The sequence below is a fragment of the Carettochelys insculpta genome, chromosome 2 (genome assembly GCF_033958435.1).
Source record: "Carettochelys insculpta isolate YL-2023 chromosome 2, ASM3395843v1, whole genome shotgun sequence".
NCBI lineage: Eukaryota > Metazoa > Chordata > Testudines > Carettochelyidae > Carettochelys > Carettochelys insculpta.
This window is the reverse complement of record NC_134138.1, coordinates 32989180-33008049: the sequence shown is the minus strand read 5'-3', so window position 1 is coordinate 33008049 and position 18870 is coordinate 32989180. Positions and strand designations below refer to the sequence as shown.

The 18870-nt window shown below is 41.6% G+C and overlaps 1 protein-coding gene across 3 annotated transcripts in view; it reads right to left on the bottom strand.

Moving 5' to 3' along the window:
- Positions 1 to 18870, bottom strand: part of CSMD3 (CUB and Sushi multiple domains 3) — a 1166921-nt gene that overhangs the window by 1012825 nt on the left and 135226 nt on the right. For all 3 annotated transcript variants that reach the window (XM_074985642.1, XM_074985643.1, XM_074985644.1), the window contains exon 2: positions 10874 to 11096. In XM_074985642.1, coding sequence (XP_074841743.1) covers positions 10874 to 11096 — 223 coding nt within the window. The remainder of the gene's footprint in view (positions 1 to 10873; positions 11097 to 18870) is intronic.

Sequence of the window (18870 nt, the reverse complement as noted above, 5' to 3'; positions counted from 1 at the left end):
TTCATATTCAAAGGCAATAAGGTACCATTTGAGTAGTATCAGAATAAATTTGTAAAGCTCTAATATACTTAGTCTATGATTTACCTTAAAGAATACATCCAGAAACAGACAGAACAATTCAAATTAAAACCACTCAGCTGGTAGCCACAAATGAAAAATGAGATGAGAGAATAATTTGACCATTGTTTAATCCGGGGACAAAATAATCCAAGAAATAATAAAAACCTTGTTTCCTTTAGAGCAGAGAAAACTCCATGAACACTGTTCTATTAGATGGATTTTGTACAACTTTTACCCAACACTAAGAAAGGAACAAACACCTGTTGGTGACAGGAGACTCTGTCTCAAAATGGACTATAGCTTCCCATTCTGAATCAAAACAGCTTTAGCCACAGCACAAATGAGATATTTTCCTCATGGGGTTTACCAGCAAATGTGGGATGGAGCCAATGAACTACTTTCATAGGAGTTCTCCTGCAAAACTCTTTCATGGAATCACAGAAAAGGATGGGAACTCCAGAGTTCACTGAACACAGTTCAATGCACTCATGACCAGGAATAAGCACCATCTATCTCAACCCTGACAGGTGTTTGTCTAATCTGATTTTAAAAATTTCCAATGACAGAGAGTACACAAATCTCCTTTGCAGATTAAACCCTCTTGAAAAGTCAGAAGTTTTTGCTAATGTCCAACCTAAATCTCCCTTGCTGCAATTTTCATTGATTGTTTCTTGTCCTATCCTCAGAGATTAAGGAGAATAATTTTTTCCCTCTTCCTTGTAACAGCTTTTTAGGTATTTGACAGCTGTTTTGTCCCTTCTCAGTTTTCTCTTTTCCAGACTAAACAAACTCAGTTCTTTCAATCTTCCCTCATAGGTCATATTTTCTAGACCTTTAATAATATGTGTTACTCTTCTCTGGAGTTTTTCCAAATTGTTCACATCTTTTCTGGTATGTTGTGCCGAGAACTGAACACAATAATTCAGTGGAGACCTAATCAGTTTGAGTACAGCACTGAACACAACATTCCTGCAAAGACACCTCAGAATTATGTTTGCAGCTTTGGCGATAGTGTTACACTGTTGACTCATATTTAGCTTAGTAACAGGTAGCTGTGTTAGTCTGTACTCCAACAAAACAAAGCAGCAGAAAAGTAATACTTTTTGTTAGTCTTTAAAGTGCTACATTTCTCCTGCTTTGTTTCATATTTAGCTTGTCATCCACTATGACCCTTACATCCCTTTCCACAATACTACTTCCTAGTCATTTTCCATTTTGTATGTATGTAATGGATTGTACTTCCTAAGTGGAGTATTTTATGTTTGTCCTTACTGAATTGTATCCTGTTAATCTCAGATCACTTCTCCAATTTGTCCCAATCAGTTTGAATTATAATCCTATGCTCCAAAGAACTTGTAACCACCACCCCAGCTTGATATCATCCCCAAACTTTATGATTGTACTCTGCCATTATCTAAATAATTGAAGTTACTGAACAGAATCAGTCCCAGACCTGATCCCCGTGGAACCCTACCCATTATACACTTCCAGCATGACTGTGAACCATTGATAATGACTTTCTGAGAACAGTTATCCATCCAGTTATGCACTCACCTATTAGTATCTCCATCTAGGCTTTACTTCCCTAGTTTGTTAATGAGAAGGTCATGGAAGACAGTTTCAAAAGCTTTACTAAATACTAGATATACCATATATTGTTTCTTTTTCTCACCCCCCAAAAAACACACTCCCATTCGCAAGGCATGTTATACCCTGTAGGTTTGCTGCCACTAGGAATAAAACAAAGTTACACATCCCTTTTACCTACAATCCTCAAATGACGAGGACAAACACAATCTCCACTATAGTGATGTTAAGAAAACTTGTCTCTATGAATGAAAGAGATTGGGTTAACTATTTTATTAATTCTGTCATTCCCACCATGCTTCTTGATGAAAATTGGCTTATAAATACTAATATGCATAAATTAAAAACACTTTATGCAAAACAGGTCATATAACTTATCATTCAAGAGCCTGTTAACCCCTAAATGTGTATATTCTATGTTTGCGTATGTATCTTTCTTCCAAGTGAAGTTAGTATTACTAAGAAAGAACATGTTTTATTAGTTCAGGTATTCTGGTAAAAGCCATTAGACATGCTTTAGGAACTGATTGGCTTGGTGAGCAATGACCTGTGAATGATTTTTTTTTCTGTAAGCACAAACTGTGGTTGGTCCTACAAAGACAAGAGATGATGCCAACTTGTGCAGGAACCAATTTTGGATGTAGTACTTTTCTATTAGAGTTGAGAAAAAGAATCAACTGCTCACAAAATTCCCACTGTGGGCAAGGGAGATATAAAGGTGGAAAAACCCAAATAATAGAAGGTGGCTACAGACCAGAAGACCTCCAACTAACCATCCAAAGTAATTGAACAGGGGAAGGATTGGGTCCAAGCTAGGAGACTTCCCAACTGGTAAGAGAGATATTTAGAATAACTGTTAGGGTAAGAATTTGCATGTAATAAGTTTCTTTGTGTGTTAGGATTAGCTGGTGTGTTCTGTTAAGTTTGGCTTATTCACTTACTTTGTTTTCACTTGCAATCACTTGAAAAATAATTTTTATTTTTAACAAAAACACATATTTGTTGTTAAGTCCAGTGCAAATCATTGTTATCTGGGAGGAGCAGTCACTGTGCATGTCTCTTTCATTGATAAAGAAGGCAGATGTATGAGCTTGCTCTGTATGAAAGATTTCCACCAAAAAAAGATAGATTTATTTGGGATTTTCTTCTCTTTTGGGGGTTTTGTTCCTTGGTGCTGTCAGTGATCTTATAGCTAAGCCTTTCCAGAGCTGAGTTGGTTCCGTGTCTTTGCTGCTCTGCTGGGTGATTGTTGGCCCAATTTAGGTGCTTTGTGTGGGGAGACCAGAGCTTCTGACCCAGCAGGACAGGTTGAAGGGGTGCCCCAGACAGCAAGCTGGTGGGTTCACTGGCATGACCAGTGCACTGGATGACAATCCCAAGGGAACCCCTATGATTCAACCCATAAAAAGTAATAATGGCAGTCAGCTAGTGCAGAGGTCTGCAACCTTTGGTCCATCAGGGTAATCTGGTGGTGGGCCTATAACATATGTTGCTGACATTGACTGTCCAAATGTATGGCTCCCTGCAAAACCCAGTGGCCATGGTTTGCTGCTCCTGGACAGTAAGAGCAGCAGGAAGCAGCATCAAGCACTTCCCTGCAGCTTGAACCACTTCCCACAGTTCCCACTGGCCAGGAATGGTGAACTGTGGCCACTGGGAGCAGCAGGGGAGCCGTGCCTGCAGCTGATCAGCAAAATATCTCATGAATACCAGGGAGCCTATCCTTGTGAGTCAACAGCCAAAAGTTGCTGACCCCAGAGCTAGTGCAACAAACCACACTCCATTTGAAGAAATGGCAAGGAAAGCAATGAGACTGCCATGATATTTGCTATGGGAAAACGAATCATGCCCTATTGAAAGGTTAAAGTTGATTTTATTTTAATGTACAATCTGCAAGCACCCTTTTAACAAGTACACCTGTATGTAGTCAATGAATTGGGAAAGGCAAAATAGAAGATAAAAGGTTAATCAGAAAAACATGAGTGGAAACAAGGAAAGCATGTCTTGCTATTATCCCATGCTGTTCCTAATCATCATCTGTATCATATGGGATTGGCCCCCACTACACCGTAGATAAATTAAATTAATATTTTTATACAGTTTTGTGTTACTAGAAATAGGAAAAATGTGATAACCTTGATCATATGAATCACTTTAAATGGTTTGTTCCCTTCCTTCTACAAAAGAGGACATTTCTGAAGACACTGTGTGGTTCATTCTTGTCCGTGTGATGTTGATTAAGGCTAGCAGTTAGTACAAAATTATAAACCGTTCTCTCCTGAGACACTGTGGTATAATGTCCCTGGTCATGGCTCAAAATATCATTATTGTGGACAAACACATACGCAATGCCTCATTGTTAACTAAAGTCCTCGTATCCACAAATGCAGAATGGTATTATTTAACTGTAATAACCAATACAGAAATGAACCAACTAATTATCACAGTGTACTCAGTGCAGGGAGTGGACACCCTAATACTGGAGGAGCACCAACTACAGTACTGCGCTTATGAGCAACAATGACAGCAAACTTCCTCTGTGCCTCAGCCAATAATAGCAACAAAGGGGACCTTGATAAGTATTAACCTTTTTAGTGCTATTTTTGCATATTAACATCAAAGTGGAATTACAGAAAGGTCAAGTTATTTGCCCCATGTGGTAGAGAGAAAAAGTCAGTTGCAGAGAATGGAATTGAATGATGACTCATAGTCCTGTGCCTTAGACAAAGCACCACACAATTGCATAATTACCTGCACAGGCCCTGAAGGCTTACAGTCCTGAAAGTGAGGTTGCAAGCTTTTTATGAGATTCATTGGTAAATCATTTGATGCCAGCACCTGGTAACTCAGAAAATAATAAAGAATTTGTCTTTGATGATTAGCCATATCTTAACATAAAAGCTGCCCTTCAAAGCAGTAGAAATAAGATTAGGACTCCATGGTCAACATAAATATATTTAATTTAAATTTCTTACTGACAATAAGCTGAATCCAAATAAGTGTTACTTTGTTGGAAGTAGTTATTTCAAAATTATACATTATACAAATCTGAAGGGCTTAAGGTAATGCATAAGAGTCACAAGCAAACCCTCACCTTGGCTATGTTTACATTACATAGTTTTGTAGACAAAACTGTGGTTTTGTCAACAAAACTCGCAGAACATCTACAAATAAAATGCGTTTTGTCCACAGAAACTGTTGACAAAAAAACTGTAGACACTCCAGGGGTCCTTTTGTCAACAGAACAGATCAAAAGATCAATCCCCTTTTATGTGTAGACACAATCTATCAACAGAATTTTTGCTGGACCATCTCTTCTGACAGTAACTTCTGTAGAAAGATGCTTCTAGTGTAAAGGTACCCCTTCACTGTTAAAAGAATTAGAGAAAAATATATTCTAAGTTTATCTTCAATGCATACACTGAGCATTACTTCACTCCAGTGCAATCACATTTGAAAGTTTCTCTGCATTTACTAGAGGAGTTTTGGCATTAAAGGGAAATACTATTTGAATTCACATAATTTGCATCAAGACCAAAGTGATCACCTTTATCATGATGAATCTCAGATAATATGAGAGAGAGAGATGCTACAGTTGCTCAGAAAACTTGCTGACCCAGTAGAAGAGAAGATAATATTATTAATAAATAAATAATAGAGGGAGCTATGACAAAAGGTGGCATTTGCCTACGGTTAGTACAATTGTGCCTGGCATAAATTAGAGTAATAGCTACTCTTCTTTACATTCTACTGTGTGGTAGCTGTAAAAAATGGGGATGGAAAGCAATGGACAAAGAAAAAAAATGTAGAATATCTAGTAAATAAAAGAAGATGAAAGTGAGGTGAGAAATTAGCTTAATATACTCCCAAAACTGTAACTAATTTCTTGCATACTATTGTATTTTGGGATGTATGTATGTGGTCATACTCAAGCACATTTACTGCTTCAATGTAATTTCTGCATTGATCTCCAAACTGCAAAGTGAGCTGTCCACATAAATGGCTTGTTTGCTTGAAAACTGTTTAATTTATTTGACAATGTTATTTTTAATGACAGTCTGCCATGTTTTGTGTTACTTTTATTTTAGTTTCAGTTGGTTTTACTTTTGCTCACAGGCTTACACTTCCAACTTCCAGAAGGGTGCTCACCTTGGCTACGTCTACACGTGAAGCCTACATCGAAGTAGCCTATTTCGATGAATAACGTCTACACGTCCTCCAGGGCTGGCAACGTCGATGTTCAACATCGACGTTGCGCAGCACCACATCGAAATAGGCGCTGCGAGGGAACGTCTACACGCCACAGTAGCACACATCGAAATAAGGGTGCCAGGCACAGCTGCAGACAGGGTCACAGGGCGGACTCAACAGCCAGCTGCTCCCTTAAAGGGCCCCTCCCAGACACACTTGCACTAAACAGCACAAGATCCACAGAGCCGACAACGAGTTGCAGACCCTGTGCATGCAGCATGAATCCCCCGCTGCAGCAGCAGCAGCCAGAAGTCCTGGGCTAAAGGCTGCTGCACACGGTGACCATAGAGCCCCGCACGGGCTGGAGAGACAGTGTCTCTCAACCCCCCAGCTGATGGCTGCCATGGAGGACCCCACATTTTCGACGTTGCGGGACGCGGATCGTCTACACGGTCCCTACTTCGACGTTGAACGTCGAAGTAGGGCGCTATTCTGATCCCCTCATGAGGTTAGCCACTTCAACGTCTCGCCGCCTAACGTCGAAGTTAACTTCGAAATAGCGCCCGACGCGTGTAGCCGCGACGGGTGCTATTTTGAAGTTAGTGCCGCTACTTCGAAGTAGCGTGCACGTGTAGACACAGCCCTTCAGACCCTAACTCCACTCTACCTCTTCCCATCCTTACCTTGCCTCTTCGTCATCTCTTCCCACCCAGTTCCACCCCCCGATCCCTGAGTGTGCTCCATCGCTGCTCCTCTCCCTCCTTCCCATGCCTCCTGCATGTCCTGGAACAGCTGACTGCAGTGTGTGGGAGGTGCTAGAGGGAGAAGGAGGAGGAATTGGCTGGTGGGGCTGCCAGTGGACCAGAAGTACTGTGTGAGATGGAAGGGATGGTTGATGCTACTCACCTGCTGGATATCCTCCCACCTCCCATGGAGGCTCCAACCATGGACCACCACGGAGTCAGCGCCTATGTCACTGCTTTGCTATGTGTTCACGGCTGCACGACTTTCTTCTTGCTCAGACTATTTTCTGCATTTTAAATATATTATTTACATCCTTGTTCTATTTATATTTTGTTCTCCATTTATGGTCCCTTGTTCTTTTGTTCGTGTTCATTCTGTTCTTTCATAACTTTGCCTCGTTTTCCCATCTTTCTTGCTTGCTTGTTTTAAATTGCCATTTTTCCCTCTGTGTTAGACTTTGATCTTTATTTTCCATTTTTTTTAATCTCATCACTGATCTATGAGTGGTGCTTTGAGCTTCTTTACTACCTGTATTTTTGTAAGGGCTTGGAGTCAAACTGTTTTGTTCTTTGGTCTCCAGATCCCTCCCGGTTATTTCTTCCTTTCTTCACTCTCTCCCTCCAAATATCAGGCAAAGCTAGAGCATTGTGTGAATTAGTTCAAAGGAAAAATCAATGACTAAATTCTCAGCAGTTCAAAGGTGATTCTAAAGTGCCAAGTCCCTAATTTACTCCTAATCAACTCTCACGGTTTCTGCTGTTTGCCAATTTAGACAGAGGAACAGTGGACAGAGAGAGCAAAAACACCTCTATGTTCCCCATGTTATTTAGAAAATTCTAAGAGCTATAGTAGTCTCTGATAACAGAAACTTTCCAAGGTTCAGCAAGATCCATCACCTCTACATCAACAACTACTCTTCTACATCAGGCTCCAAAAGAAACTACAATAAATTTCCATTATCTAAACAGAAGAATGGGGGTAGGAACTTTTGTAGATTAATTTGTCAAAGCTGCTCAATAACCAAATCATAAATAATTGTGGGACTCTCTTTAATATCTTCTTTGGGGGCTGCTCTCAGTCTTGGAAGGCAAATGAAAATAATTATTTAGGCTTCGTTGATGGTGGATTTAATCTACCATCAGCCCTATAATAACTTGCCAGATATTTTTTCCTTCATTTTACTCTGGGGAATTAGAATGCTCGATATTAATGTCATCAGACTTGCTTCCCTTCCCCTTAACCCGCTTTTCACACACACAGGTTATCAATCCAGCTTCCTTGCCCAGTCAAACCCAGTTTCCTCCTGCTCCTCATCTGATGTTTGTGTAGCCACCCTTTCTCCCACCACCTATTGACTCTTAATCACTCCTTAAATTACACTTCCACTCTTCTTACCCAGCCAACCCAGTCTTCGTCCCTCTAACCAGCTTTCAGTCCTAAGTTCATTTCCTTTCTCCCCCTGGGACAAGGTGCCAAAATTGGCTTCCTCATGGCACCACAGTTCCCACTGTTGTCCCCTCTGCATTCAAATTAGGCACCTTCCTCTTCCATGCTGCCTGGAATCAGTGGGCTTAGTGCAGGCTGGAGGTCACCGAGAACACAGAAGAAAGCCTTGCAGCTTACATTTCAGGTGGACAGACTTAGCCCTAGCCCACCCTGAAGCTGTCCAAAACTGCAACTTCCTTAAGCTAAAGCACACCCAGTGCAGATGGTTTATTTGGAGACTCTAGCTGCTAAAATTAAGAAATCTGAACTAAAGAAGTACCAGCTGATACTTTATAGGCTTATAACTTGAGCAAATTTGGATTCACTTCCCCAGGGATGAAAAAAGGCATATTCTTAACATACGGTCCATTGGCTGATAAATTTCAAATCCCAATTTCAAGAGCTTTTGAAAGAAAGGGTAACCAGAAGTTATGTAGAACACAATACATTTTCCTGCAGCCTTGCTTTTGGAAACAATTGAGCTATTTTTGGCCCTAGTTTTAGTGAGAGGGAGATATACATCATGAAAATTTCAAATCAAATTGTGAACATTTGACCAAGTTATAAGTGACTGAATAAAGTGATGTATAATGGGAATTACTGAGCAACTTTAATATTGGGCATTGCTACCAGCCCTGTCTATCATTAAAGAAGACCATCTACAACATGCCAGACTCAAACGTGGTTTCCTTTTTGGAGTCACTGTTTTCAGTCTTTAAATATGCTGTAACACTGAGGATTGGGAAAAATCTTGCTGAAGCTGGTAGGTGCAGTAACTGTCATTTATTTAGTAAAAAGGTAAAAGGAAAGAAAGTTCCTTTATGCTAAAATAATAAGAGATACTATCTAAAAACACAGGCCACATGAAAGGCTGGAGTAGCAGATGAGCTAGGCAGTCTAAGTGTTTTCCTCCTGATCCAAATGCAAATGTGTGAGATTGGAAATTGTTGGATGGGCAGAAACTTTGGTGTAGAAAGAGGTTTGGAGATGTAAACCAAAAAATGATCTCCTGCTTGGATCCTGTACTTTTTCTCCTAATGGAAACAACTCAAAAAACCCTGGGTTTTGGATAACTGCTCAGAGCAAAAAGGAGAAATAGTATTTTCTTTCTGAAACAACAGTCCATTATAGAGGACTCAAAATATATTCTCCTGAAGTACATTAAATTAAATTCATTCATTTGACAGTCTTAAACAGTTCATGTGCATTGAATATCTACTCAATTTTTTCTCTCTACAGCTTGACATAAAAACTGTCACACATATTGGAGCCAACACAATAAAAAATAACCTCACACACATAGATTTACAAGGGAACATTGACTAGAATGCAACACCTGCCAAACCTTCCCACTGATATTACTCAACATCTATATGGATCCAAACCACTTAAACACATAATGACGTGAGACCAATTGCTTAGGTGTGCCAATAACTGCAAATCCTGTACAAGCCTAGGTCTGAAAAAGAAGCATGAAATAGGAAGTTTGATAAAGTCTGGGATTTTGGAATGCTGATTCACAAGCAGTGATTTTCCCACACAGCCCATATGAACAAAGTTTGGGGACATAGAGAAATTATTTGAGGATAAGGACTGCAGCATAAAATATATATAGATTAATGATAGCGGAATGTTTTGCTTCTCCTGACTTGTCTACATGGGGAAGTTTTGCCAGTTAGATGCATCCAGTATCCACCGTCTTTAATGTTTTCTTCTTTCTTCTCATAATAACCAGCATCCACCTTTCTGGTTCTCCCTTCCCTTTCTTTTATCATTTTTGTGGTTTAAATGGTAATTTATACTTTAAGCTTCTAAGGGTGAACACCTGTTTTTTACTTCTGTAAAGCACTGTGTTCATTTATGGCACTATAGAAATAACTAATGAGTAAGAATCATTCAGGTCTCAAATACAACATGGCCCTTATTGACACTGTTCTTCATATGAGCAACCCTACACCTTCTTTAGTCAATGCACCTGATTGTCTCAGCCTGAGGGAGAGCTTCAAAAATGATTTTGGAGCTAAATCTCTCTATTAAGTATGAAGTATAAAAAGCAGCTGTAGGAATACAAAGAGCCCAAACAGTCAGTCGTGGATAATGCACTATCCAGTCTCCAACTGGATGTTACTCAAGTGACAGAGAGCATTAATCCTAAAGATCTGAGATGGAGAATTTGTTCCGATCTAATTTTCTTTTTGTGACAGCATTACATTTTCTTTCTGAAGGGTGTGTGTTATTACAATGATTATAATAATTAAAATCAGCATTTACATAAGATATTTGACAGTACAAGATATTTTCCATATCTTGAGGTCCAAGTCAATGCAACTATTTATGAGAGTAAAGCAAAAAATGTTTGTTCTTAATTAGAAAGTATACGAATTCCTGCTGTAAAATAGGGCAAAATATTGCAATAGAATATAATTTTTCAAAGTTATGCATCGGTCTGTATTTTTTCCCTTTTCCAGTACCGGAAAAACTTGGGGCCTTGCTGGCAAAACATATTTCAGTCAACACCTCACTGAAAGCTCCAAAACTTACTAACTGAACTTTGTACTCCTTATGCACTGAACTTTGCCCTTTTGTCACCAGAAGTAAAAGGGAGTTGATAAATATCAGTTTTAACATGGGGGAAAAACCTTGGTAGGTTTTTAAAAAACCACAACACAGAAGCTGTACAATTTCTGGTCTGAGATATTTATAATAAATAGACCCACTTCAAAGACCTCAGTTTTGGTCAAGTTAAATACATCTAAACATAGCAATAGGAAAATTACATCTTAGGAGAGTAATGTTCATTATTTACCTGGTCCTAAAGTTTGCAGGATGAGGATGTCCATCATATAATGATAAATAATCATACTCTTCTTCTAAAGCAAAAGACTGAAAGACAATCTGTATTCTGTTTCGTTCTTCCGCTATTATTACCCATGTGCAGTTTGCACCATTTGGATAGCCATATGGGAAGCCAGGACTTTCTATAGTGCCGTTAAGACCTTTCAAAGTTCCACCACAGGTATAAATAAACCCTGAAAAAACAAAGAAGAATAGATGATAAATATCAAGTTAATGCAGACCTACAGCACAATAAGTCAATGGAACTCATGATCTCTATTAATCAGCTAAATAAAGTATCTTGACATGTAACTGTCCTGTTCTTCCACAGAAGCAAGAAAGCTTAGATCATGACCTACTGTAGAGAGATATGCACAATGAAATCAAGTGTCATACAAATACTACAGAAGGCACCAAACATTTTGTAGCTATTGTGCAGAAACTAAATGTTCTTTTTACAACTTGTGAGGAAGTTGCTTGTCCATGACAAGGTCTTAAAGCAGTCAAAAAGCAGAAAATGTTAGGGGGTGGGAGGGATTGCAGATTCCCTTATATTTAATGTTATCATTGTAAAACAGCTAGTATTAAAATTATATAATCTAGTGTCTATAAGAGTTCTGGTGGAATCTTGAATGAAGAGATAGCTAGGAGCATTCAACTTCATTCAGGATAAACTGAGGCTGGGGCCAGGAGCAGCCTCATGGAATGGAACCAGTGTCAGCTTTTCCTGGAAACCCTGTGGAGTTGCAAGCAGTCATGCAGGGCTGAAGCCACATCCCTGGCAGCTGGGCTAGAGTTGGAGCCGATGTTCCCGAGCAGCAGGAGCAAGATCCCCAGCAGCAGCCTAAGACAGGGTGCCCACACACCAGCCCAGGGAGCAGCCCAGTGGGGCAGAGGGGAGGGTTGGTTGATTGGTTGGTTGGTTTGTTGGTTGAGGGCTGATGACAAACAACTTCATCTGGTCATGCAAATTCTCATTTGGGACAGGTCAGGTCCAGACCATGCCTGACCAGGGAGGTGCAACCTGTAGTATACATATTGTCCAATTTTGCTATATTATATTTAATAAATAAAATAATCTTAGCCATATACAAGATACGATGAAACATCTGCATCTTTTCAGAACAGGAAAGTTACTGTATTTTAAATAAGGATTTTACTGAACCAAAACTATGAAAGAGCAAGTGACTGATACTGAACATAGCATTATTAATAATGGGCCTCATTCTGCTCATGGCTTCATCTTTTAGGAATCTGATTTTTCTTTTACATTTTGATCTTTATTCTTCCCTCCACCATGTCCTAATATAATTATTCATGTTTAGCAAAACTGCATAAATGATATCTTTCAGAGAGTTAATGATTACCAAAATGGTTATATACATTATATCATAAGACATTTATTCCATTCTGGAGCATCAAAAACAAAACTGAAATTTTATTTTGAATATTTATACTTTTCTGACCTTTAATATGAAAACATGTCTGTGTAATCTCTACACTAACTGCTTTACTCTCTGCATTCATATGATAATTCATTCTGTAATATTCATTGTTTGAAGTCCTCAGTTCTTATTGTCTAACTTGCAAATATTCACTATACAAGGTTATTTAATAACTGGGTATCATCAAAAGTTGAAAACATATAAATTATTTACATAAGAAATGATTAGTGATGAGATATCAGTACTTTTGTACTATGGTCTTTTTCATCTGTAGATCTTAGAGCTGCACAGAGAATTAAAAACTGTTTTAATTGAGCCTATTCAGTAGCACATGGGATCCCCATATCTCCTGTGCCTCCTTCTCACTTATGCCCTGCTTTATCCCAATGTAACATGGTGCCAACCCCACTCTGGGATCCAAAGGGTTCACAGAGCTTTGAGTTGCTGCGAAGGAAGCAACAAATGAAACAGGTGCTTGAAGGAGTAAAACATCAGGGCTGGACCTGCCCATTTAACAATGGGTCCAGAGGAGAACAGCATCAGTTATTCCCTGGAGTCTGAGGAGGAAGGAAGACTGGCTGCTGTGCAGGCAGAAGGCAGCAAGCACCCTGGGCAGAACAGTGCTACATACAGAGACCTGGCAACCTAAAGGCAGCTCTTGGTGAGCTGCAGGAATCTGCAAGCTGAGGCCTTCAGGCAAGGGCAAAAAGGGAGCTGGAGCCAGGGGGAAGTATCCCATAGAGATCTACATAGACATCAAAGGGGAAGCAGCAAGTGGTGGCCATCTACAAGGTCCCTGGGGCTAAGATGTGCAGCGGTGGGGAAGCCCAGGTCCCCCCCAGTCCTCACTAGTCCATGAGGAAGTGGTTGGACTAATGGAGTGTGATGCTGTTTCCCAGACTGTGGGGGACATAGAAGCTGCGTCTACACATGCCGGCTACTTCGACGTAGCCGTGCCAACTTTGAAATAGCGCCCGCCACGTCTACACATGGCGAGCGCTATTTCAAAGTTGAAATCGACATAACGCAGCAAGACGTCGAAGTCGCTATCCTCATGAGGAGATGGGAATAGCACCCTACTTCGACGTTGAATGTCGAAGTAGAGCACGTGTAGCTGATCCGCATCCCGCAACATCGAAATAGTGGGGTCCGCCATGGCAGCCATCAGCTGAGGGGTTGAGAGACGCTCTCTCCAGCCCCTGCGGGGCTCTATGGTCAGCGTGGGCAGCAGCCCTTAGCCCAGGACTTCTGGCTGTTGCTGCTGCACCTGGGGATCCATGCTGCATGCACAGGGTCTGCAACCAGTTGTTGGCTCTGTGGATCTTGTGCTGTTTAGTGCAAGTGTGTCTGGGAGGGGCCCTTTAAGGGAGAGGCTTGCTGTTGAGTCCTCCCTGTGACCCTGTCTGCAGCTGTTCCTGGCACCCTTATTTCGATGTGGGCCGCTTTGGTGTATAGACGCTCCCCTGCAGCGCCTACTTCGATGTAGTGCTGCCCAACGTCGACGTTGAACGTCGATGGCACCAGCCCTGGAGGATGTGTAGATGTTAATTCATCGAAATAGCTTATTTCAATGTCACTACATCGAAATAAGCTATTTCAATGTAGCATTCACGTGTAGACATAGCCAGAGTGTGCTACAGCCAAAGGGCTGTGTCACAAAGAGGATGTCATGGTCCTGAGAGCGATGTTGGTCCCCTGAACAGAAGGGATGGTTGTCCCCAAACAGTGAAGACACAAAGAAGAGGAGATTCCTGTTTTACCTACGGAAAGCAGGTCATATGAAGAGGCAGTGACCTCTGAGACAGAACAGAAGCCCAGAGAAGGACAATATCATGACCAGTGTTCCCTGTATGCTGTGCACATGCGGCTCCTCAGTAGAAATTCAAATGCCACCCAGCTATTTAGCAGAGCACTTATGGTGAGATTTTGTGTTTCTACTGGTGGTGAACATTTGCACATGCCTTGGTGCACATGAAATTATGGTGTGTGTGGATGAAACAAATCTGGATGGACAAGATTAAAGGGAACATTGATTTTGACTGGGAATCAGAAAGTGGAACAGAGCTAGAAGAAGGGCAATGAGCTAGAATGGAACAGAAGGAGGTAGTAGATACCCAGAGAAGATGCACCAAGATGGGTGGGTAGGCCAAAGGAGTCAAACACAAGACAGGGAGAGTCCCTAAGTTACACAATGTCTATAGTTTAAGTTCTCATTACCTCTATAGTACACATCCCACCTTCCGATCTCTTTCTTATCTCCAGCTTCTGAATCTCTTGTTTCTTTAACATCCATCTTCAAGGACACTGTGTTTCCTATCTTTTAAATTGCCCTCAGTCATGTCACCCTCATGCCACTGCTCCACCTTCTATTGCCTTCAGACATCTGTATACTCACAGAAACAAAATTCCACTCTCAAGTCTCTGGTCCTCTTCAGTCTAGCTTCCCTGCTTTCTATTCAACCAACTGCCTTTCCCCTCATCCTAAGTAGGCAACACTTTTTCACACTGGTCTCTTTCCCACTTTTAACATGAACCAATCTTTTCTCATGAGAACCATTTCCTCCATGAATTTTTGTATGGCTATTCTTCGGAGTCTCCGCCTGTCTCTTTGAATACTTGTTCAGTGCCATTTTCAATAATGCTCCTTTCTCCCACCTTCGATATTGGTAGTGGCCATGTATTCATGTTTGTTCCTCTCCTTTTCTTACTCCTTACTTGTACTACACTTACTTCTTCAATGTACTCACTTGCTTTCATGATTTTAGTTTACACTTTTACACAGCTATCCCATAAATCTCTCTGTATGACTGAAGTTTGATCTCAGCACTTACATGCTGACGCCAGCTACGTTGGAGAAAGAAATCAATCCCATTCTATGTATTCCTATCTCCTTTCTTTCCATGGATGACCCACTACTTTTCAACAAATATTTCACCTTCCTTACTAAACCACATTTCTGTCTGTACTTTCCCTCCTTCCCAGTTGTGTTAGTTTTAACTCCAGGTCCTTTCTTTAATCAGAGAACGTAGTCTTTATGCCCTCTTGAACTTCACCTCCTCCCCCTCCACCCCATGCATACCATCACCAAGCTCAGTCAACTTCTCCTTGCAATATCTTTTAATCAACCCATTTTCCTTGTTTCTATTGCTGAAGATCTTACTCATGATCTAACTCCCCTTCATTCTTTCCAGAACACTGTGCTATTTTAGACACAAACTGCACTTTCCCCCTGTGTTTTAACTGGCTTTCCTTCTTCATACCCAATTCACACTTTGGTGTTGTATTGACTGAAAAATTTTGACAAGGAAAGTGCCTTTTGGTGAGGAAACTGTACTACAACATGAGTTTTGTTAAAAAGTGGCCACTTTTCTAAAAAGTAAAAAAAAAAAAATCTTTCTAGCTCCTTAAGGGACATTTTTTTTTCTTTTCTCCTCTGTTGTCTACAAACATGCAGTGTGGACTATGTGTCATTTTGTGGCCTCCAGAAACTGGTCCACAATTCCCAATCAGCCCCTATTGCTATTGGATCTGAGGAGTGTATGGAGAAAGAAGTCTGTTCTGTCTTAGCTGCAAGTGACCCTTTGAGACAGGGAGAACTATGGGCATGTTTCTCTATCCCTGTTTGAAAATAAATATGAGGAGTACATGCTGCAGTGCAGAGAGATTAAAGAACTGAGATAAGCCTATCATACAGTACATGAAGTGAACCAGCACTCTGGTGCTTCACTGAAGACCTACGGTTTCTATAAAGAGCTGGACGCTGTCCTTGACAGTGTCCCCCATGTCCACTATCAAGAGCCCTTTGGTGACAAGCATCAGAGAGGTAGCCATCTTAGTCTGGATCTTCAAAAACAAGAAGTCGTCCTGTGGAACTGTATGGACTAACACATATTTTGAAGCATAAGCTTTTGTGTGCAAAGACACACTTCTCCATCTAACGGGTTTTTGCCCATGAAAGCTTATGCTCCAAAATATCAGTTAGTCTATAAGGTGCCACAGGACTTCATGTTATTTTTGAAGAGCACTATGGACGCTTTGCAGGGCATGGAGGTGGTGCAGAGAAGACCTAATCCAGAGAATGAAACAGATGAGGAGGTTGAGATAGACAAGTACCAGGGTCATCTCTTGGGGTCACTGAGTGTGTTTGGCAGCCAGGAACTTTTCTCCACTGCTGATGGACATAACCAATCTGTGCAGCTGCTTTCCAGGGACTAGGAACCAGAAGATGAAACACTGGGTAAGTGGCTGTGGCTTGTGGAGTGCAGGGCTGAATACATGGAAAGTGAGAGGCTGGCTGGGTTTCTGCAAGCTGCCTATATCCCTGTATAGCTAATTGATCTGGCTGAACAGACTGTTGATGCTTGCTGTGATCTGAATGGATTCTTGCAGAGGTAGGCTATCAAAACATTTTTGGAAATACTTGGAAATTTTCTGCCTCAGATATCATGGCATTGCAGCTTTTCCACCTCTTTCACTGTAGGTCACCACATTGTGGCTTACATACAGCCCAAACCACTCAATCACTTGTGCAGGAAGAAAAGCAGAACATAGATGAGCTGCATATATTGCTGGAGAGATTTGTTGGACTGGCTTCCATGTGATAGAACACAAAATAGCCTCCAAACTGTCTCAAACAACTTATTGCTGAATCTGAAAATACAAACAATTCATAATGTATTGTACTTATTTTTGTATACTTATCCCATTGGGCTAGAAGGGACCTTCAGAGGTCATTGAGTCCACTTCCCTGCACTCACAGCAAGACCTATTACCATTGCTACCAGATTTGTTTTTAATCTATTTCCCCAGGTCCCTAAATGACCCCCACAAGGATTGAACTCACAACCCTGGTTTAGCAGGGCAATGCTCAAGCTAGGCTACGTCTACATGTGCACGCTACATCAAAATAGGCTATTTCAAGGAATAACATCTACACATCCTTCAGGGCTGGCAACGTTGACGTTGGGCAGCACCACATCGAAATAGGCGCTGCGAGGGAACGTCTACACGCCAAAGTAGCACACATCAAAATAAGGGTGCCAGGAACAGCTGCAGACAGGGTCACAGGGCGGACTCAACAGCAAGCCGCTCCCTTAAAGGGCCCCTCCCAGACACACTTGCACTAAACAACACAAAATCCACAGAGCCGACAACTGGTTGCAGACCCTGTGCATGCAGCATGGATTCCCCAGCTGCCGCAGCAGCAGCCAGAAACCCTGGGCTAAGGGCTGCTGCACACAGTGACCATAGAGCCCCGCATGGGCTGGAGAGAGAGCGTCTTTCAACCCCTCAGCTGATGGCTGCCATGGCAGACCCCGCTATTTCGATGTTGCGGGACGCGCATTGGCTACACGTGCCCTACTTCATCGTTCAGCTTCGAAGTAGGGCGCTATTCCCATCCCCTTATGGGGTTAGCGACTTCGACGTCTCGCCGCCTAACATCGATTTCAACTTCGAAATAGCGCCCAACACGTGTAGTTGTGACGGGCGCTATTTCGAAGTTGGCGCCACTACTTCGAAGTAGCGTGCACGTGTAGATGCGGCCCTACTGAGTCATCCCTCCCTCTTTATGCATATCTCATAGAACTGGGAGGGACCCTGAGAGGTCATTGATCTCAGATCAGAACCTACCACCATCCCTGAGTCATCATGGATGGAGACTTCCTAGGCTGCAGCAGATGGCCATGCCATCTTTGATGCCTTGTCAATGCCCTTCGCTCTCCAGAGTGTTGTAGAGCTGCCTTCCTGGTTGTTGGATCTCACTGTTGATCTCATCTGTCCAGTCCACCAGAACCAACTTCCCATACTTTGATAGGCAAGTCTCTATCACACCAAAGGTTTCAGACCTGTCGGCTACCCTGACCTGGTTTAGCCCGCCTGTCGAAGTGTTTATTGGGGTGTGACTGCTGAGCATACTATAGCTTCTTGGAGCCACGGGTGAGAGCTGAGTGCCAGGTGGGGACCAAAGGTGAACAAACTGCCCCCGAAGAGACATGACAAGTCCCCCACACCAGAGGGTTACCCCTCCCAGGACTCGCTATACACTTCCCAGAATTGACACTTTTATGTAATCCACATAACTTTTCCTGCTCTCTTTCATGTCTTTCCTGAGCTATCACTTCTTACAGCTCTCTTTCCACGATGCCAGAAACTTTCTATTTCTAGTATGGTGGCTGCCCATTTGCAAAATAAGCCAGGGAAATGTAAAAGACCAATACAATTATCCATTTTGATTCTATAATAATCTCTCAAAAGCATTATTTTGGGGTTCTGTTCCATCTCCCTTCCTTCCCTTTTCTTCAGTCACCCTTTTGCCATATTTAAACTAAGTTCTTTGCCTTTAAAAATACAGTAGACATGCCCAGTGGGACAACGTAAACTCTGCTAAAATGCCATAGATCCTCTGTTTGTAAAATGTGAAAAAGAAATACTGTTCACATCTGCTCTTAAAGCTTTCAGTAGAGTCAAGAGTCTTTAAATTAGCCACACTGCTTTTCATTTCCCTTTGTGCCTCAAAGCACTC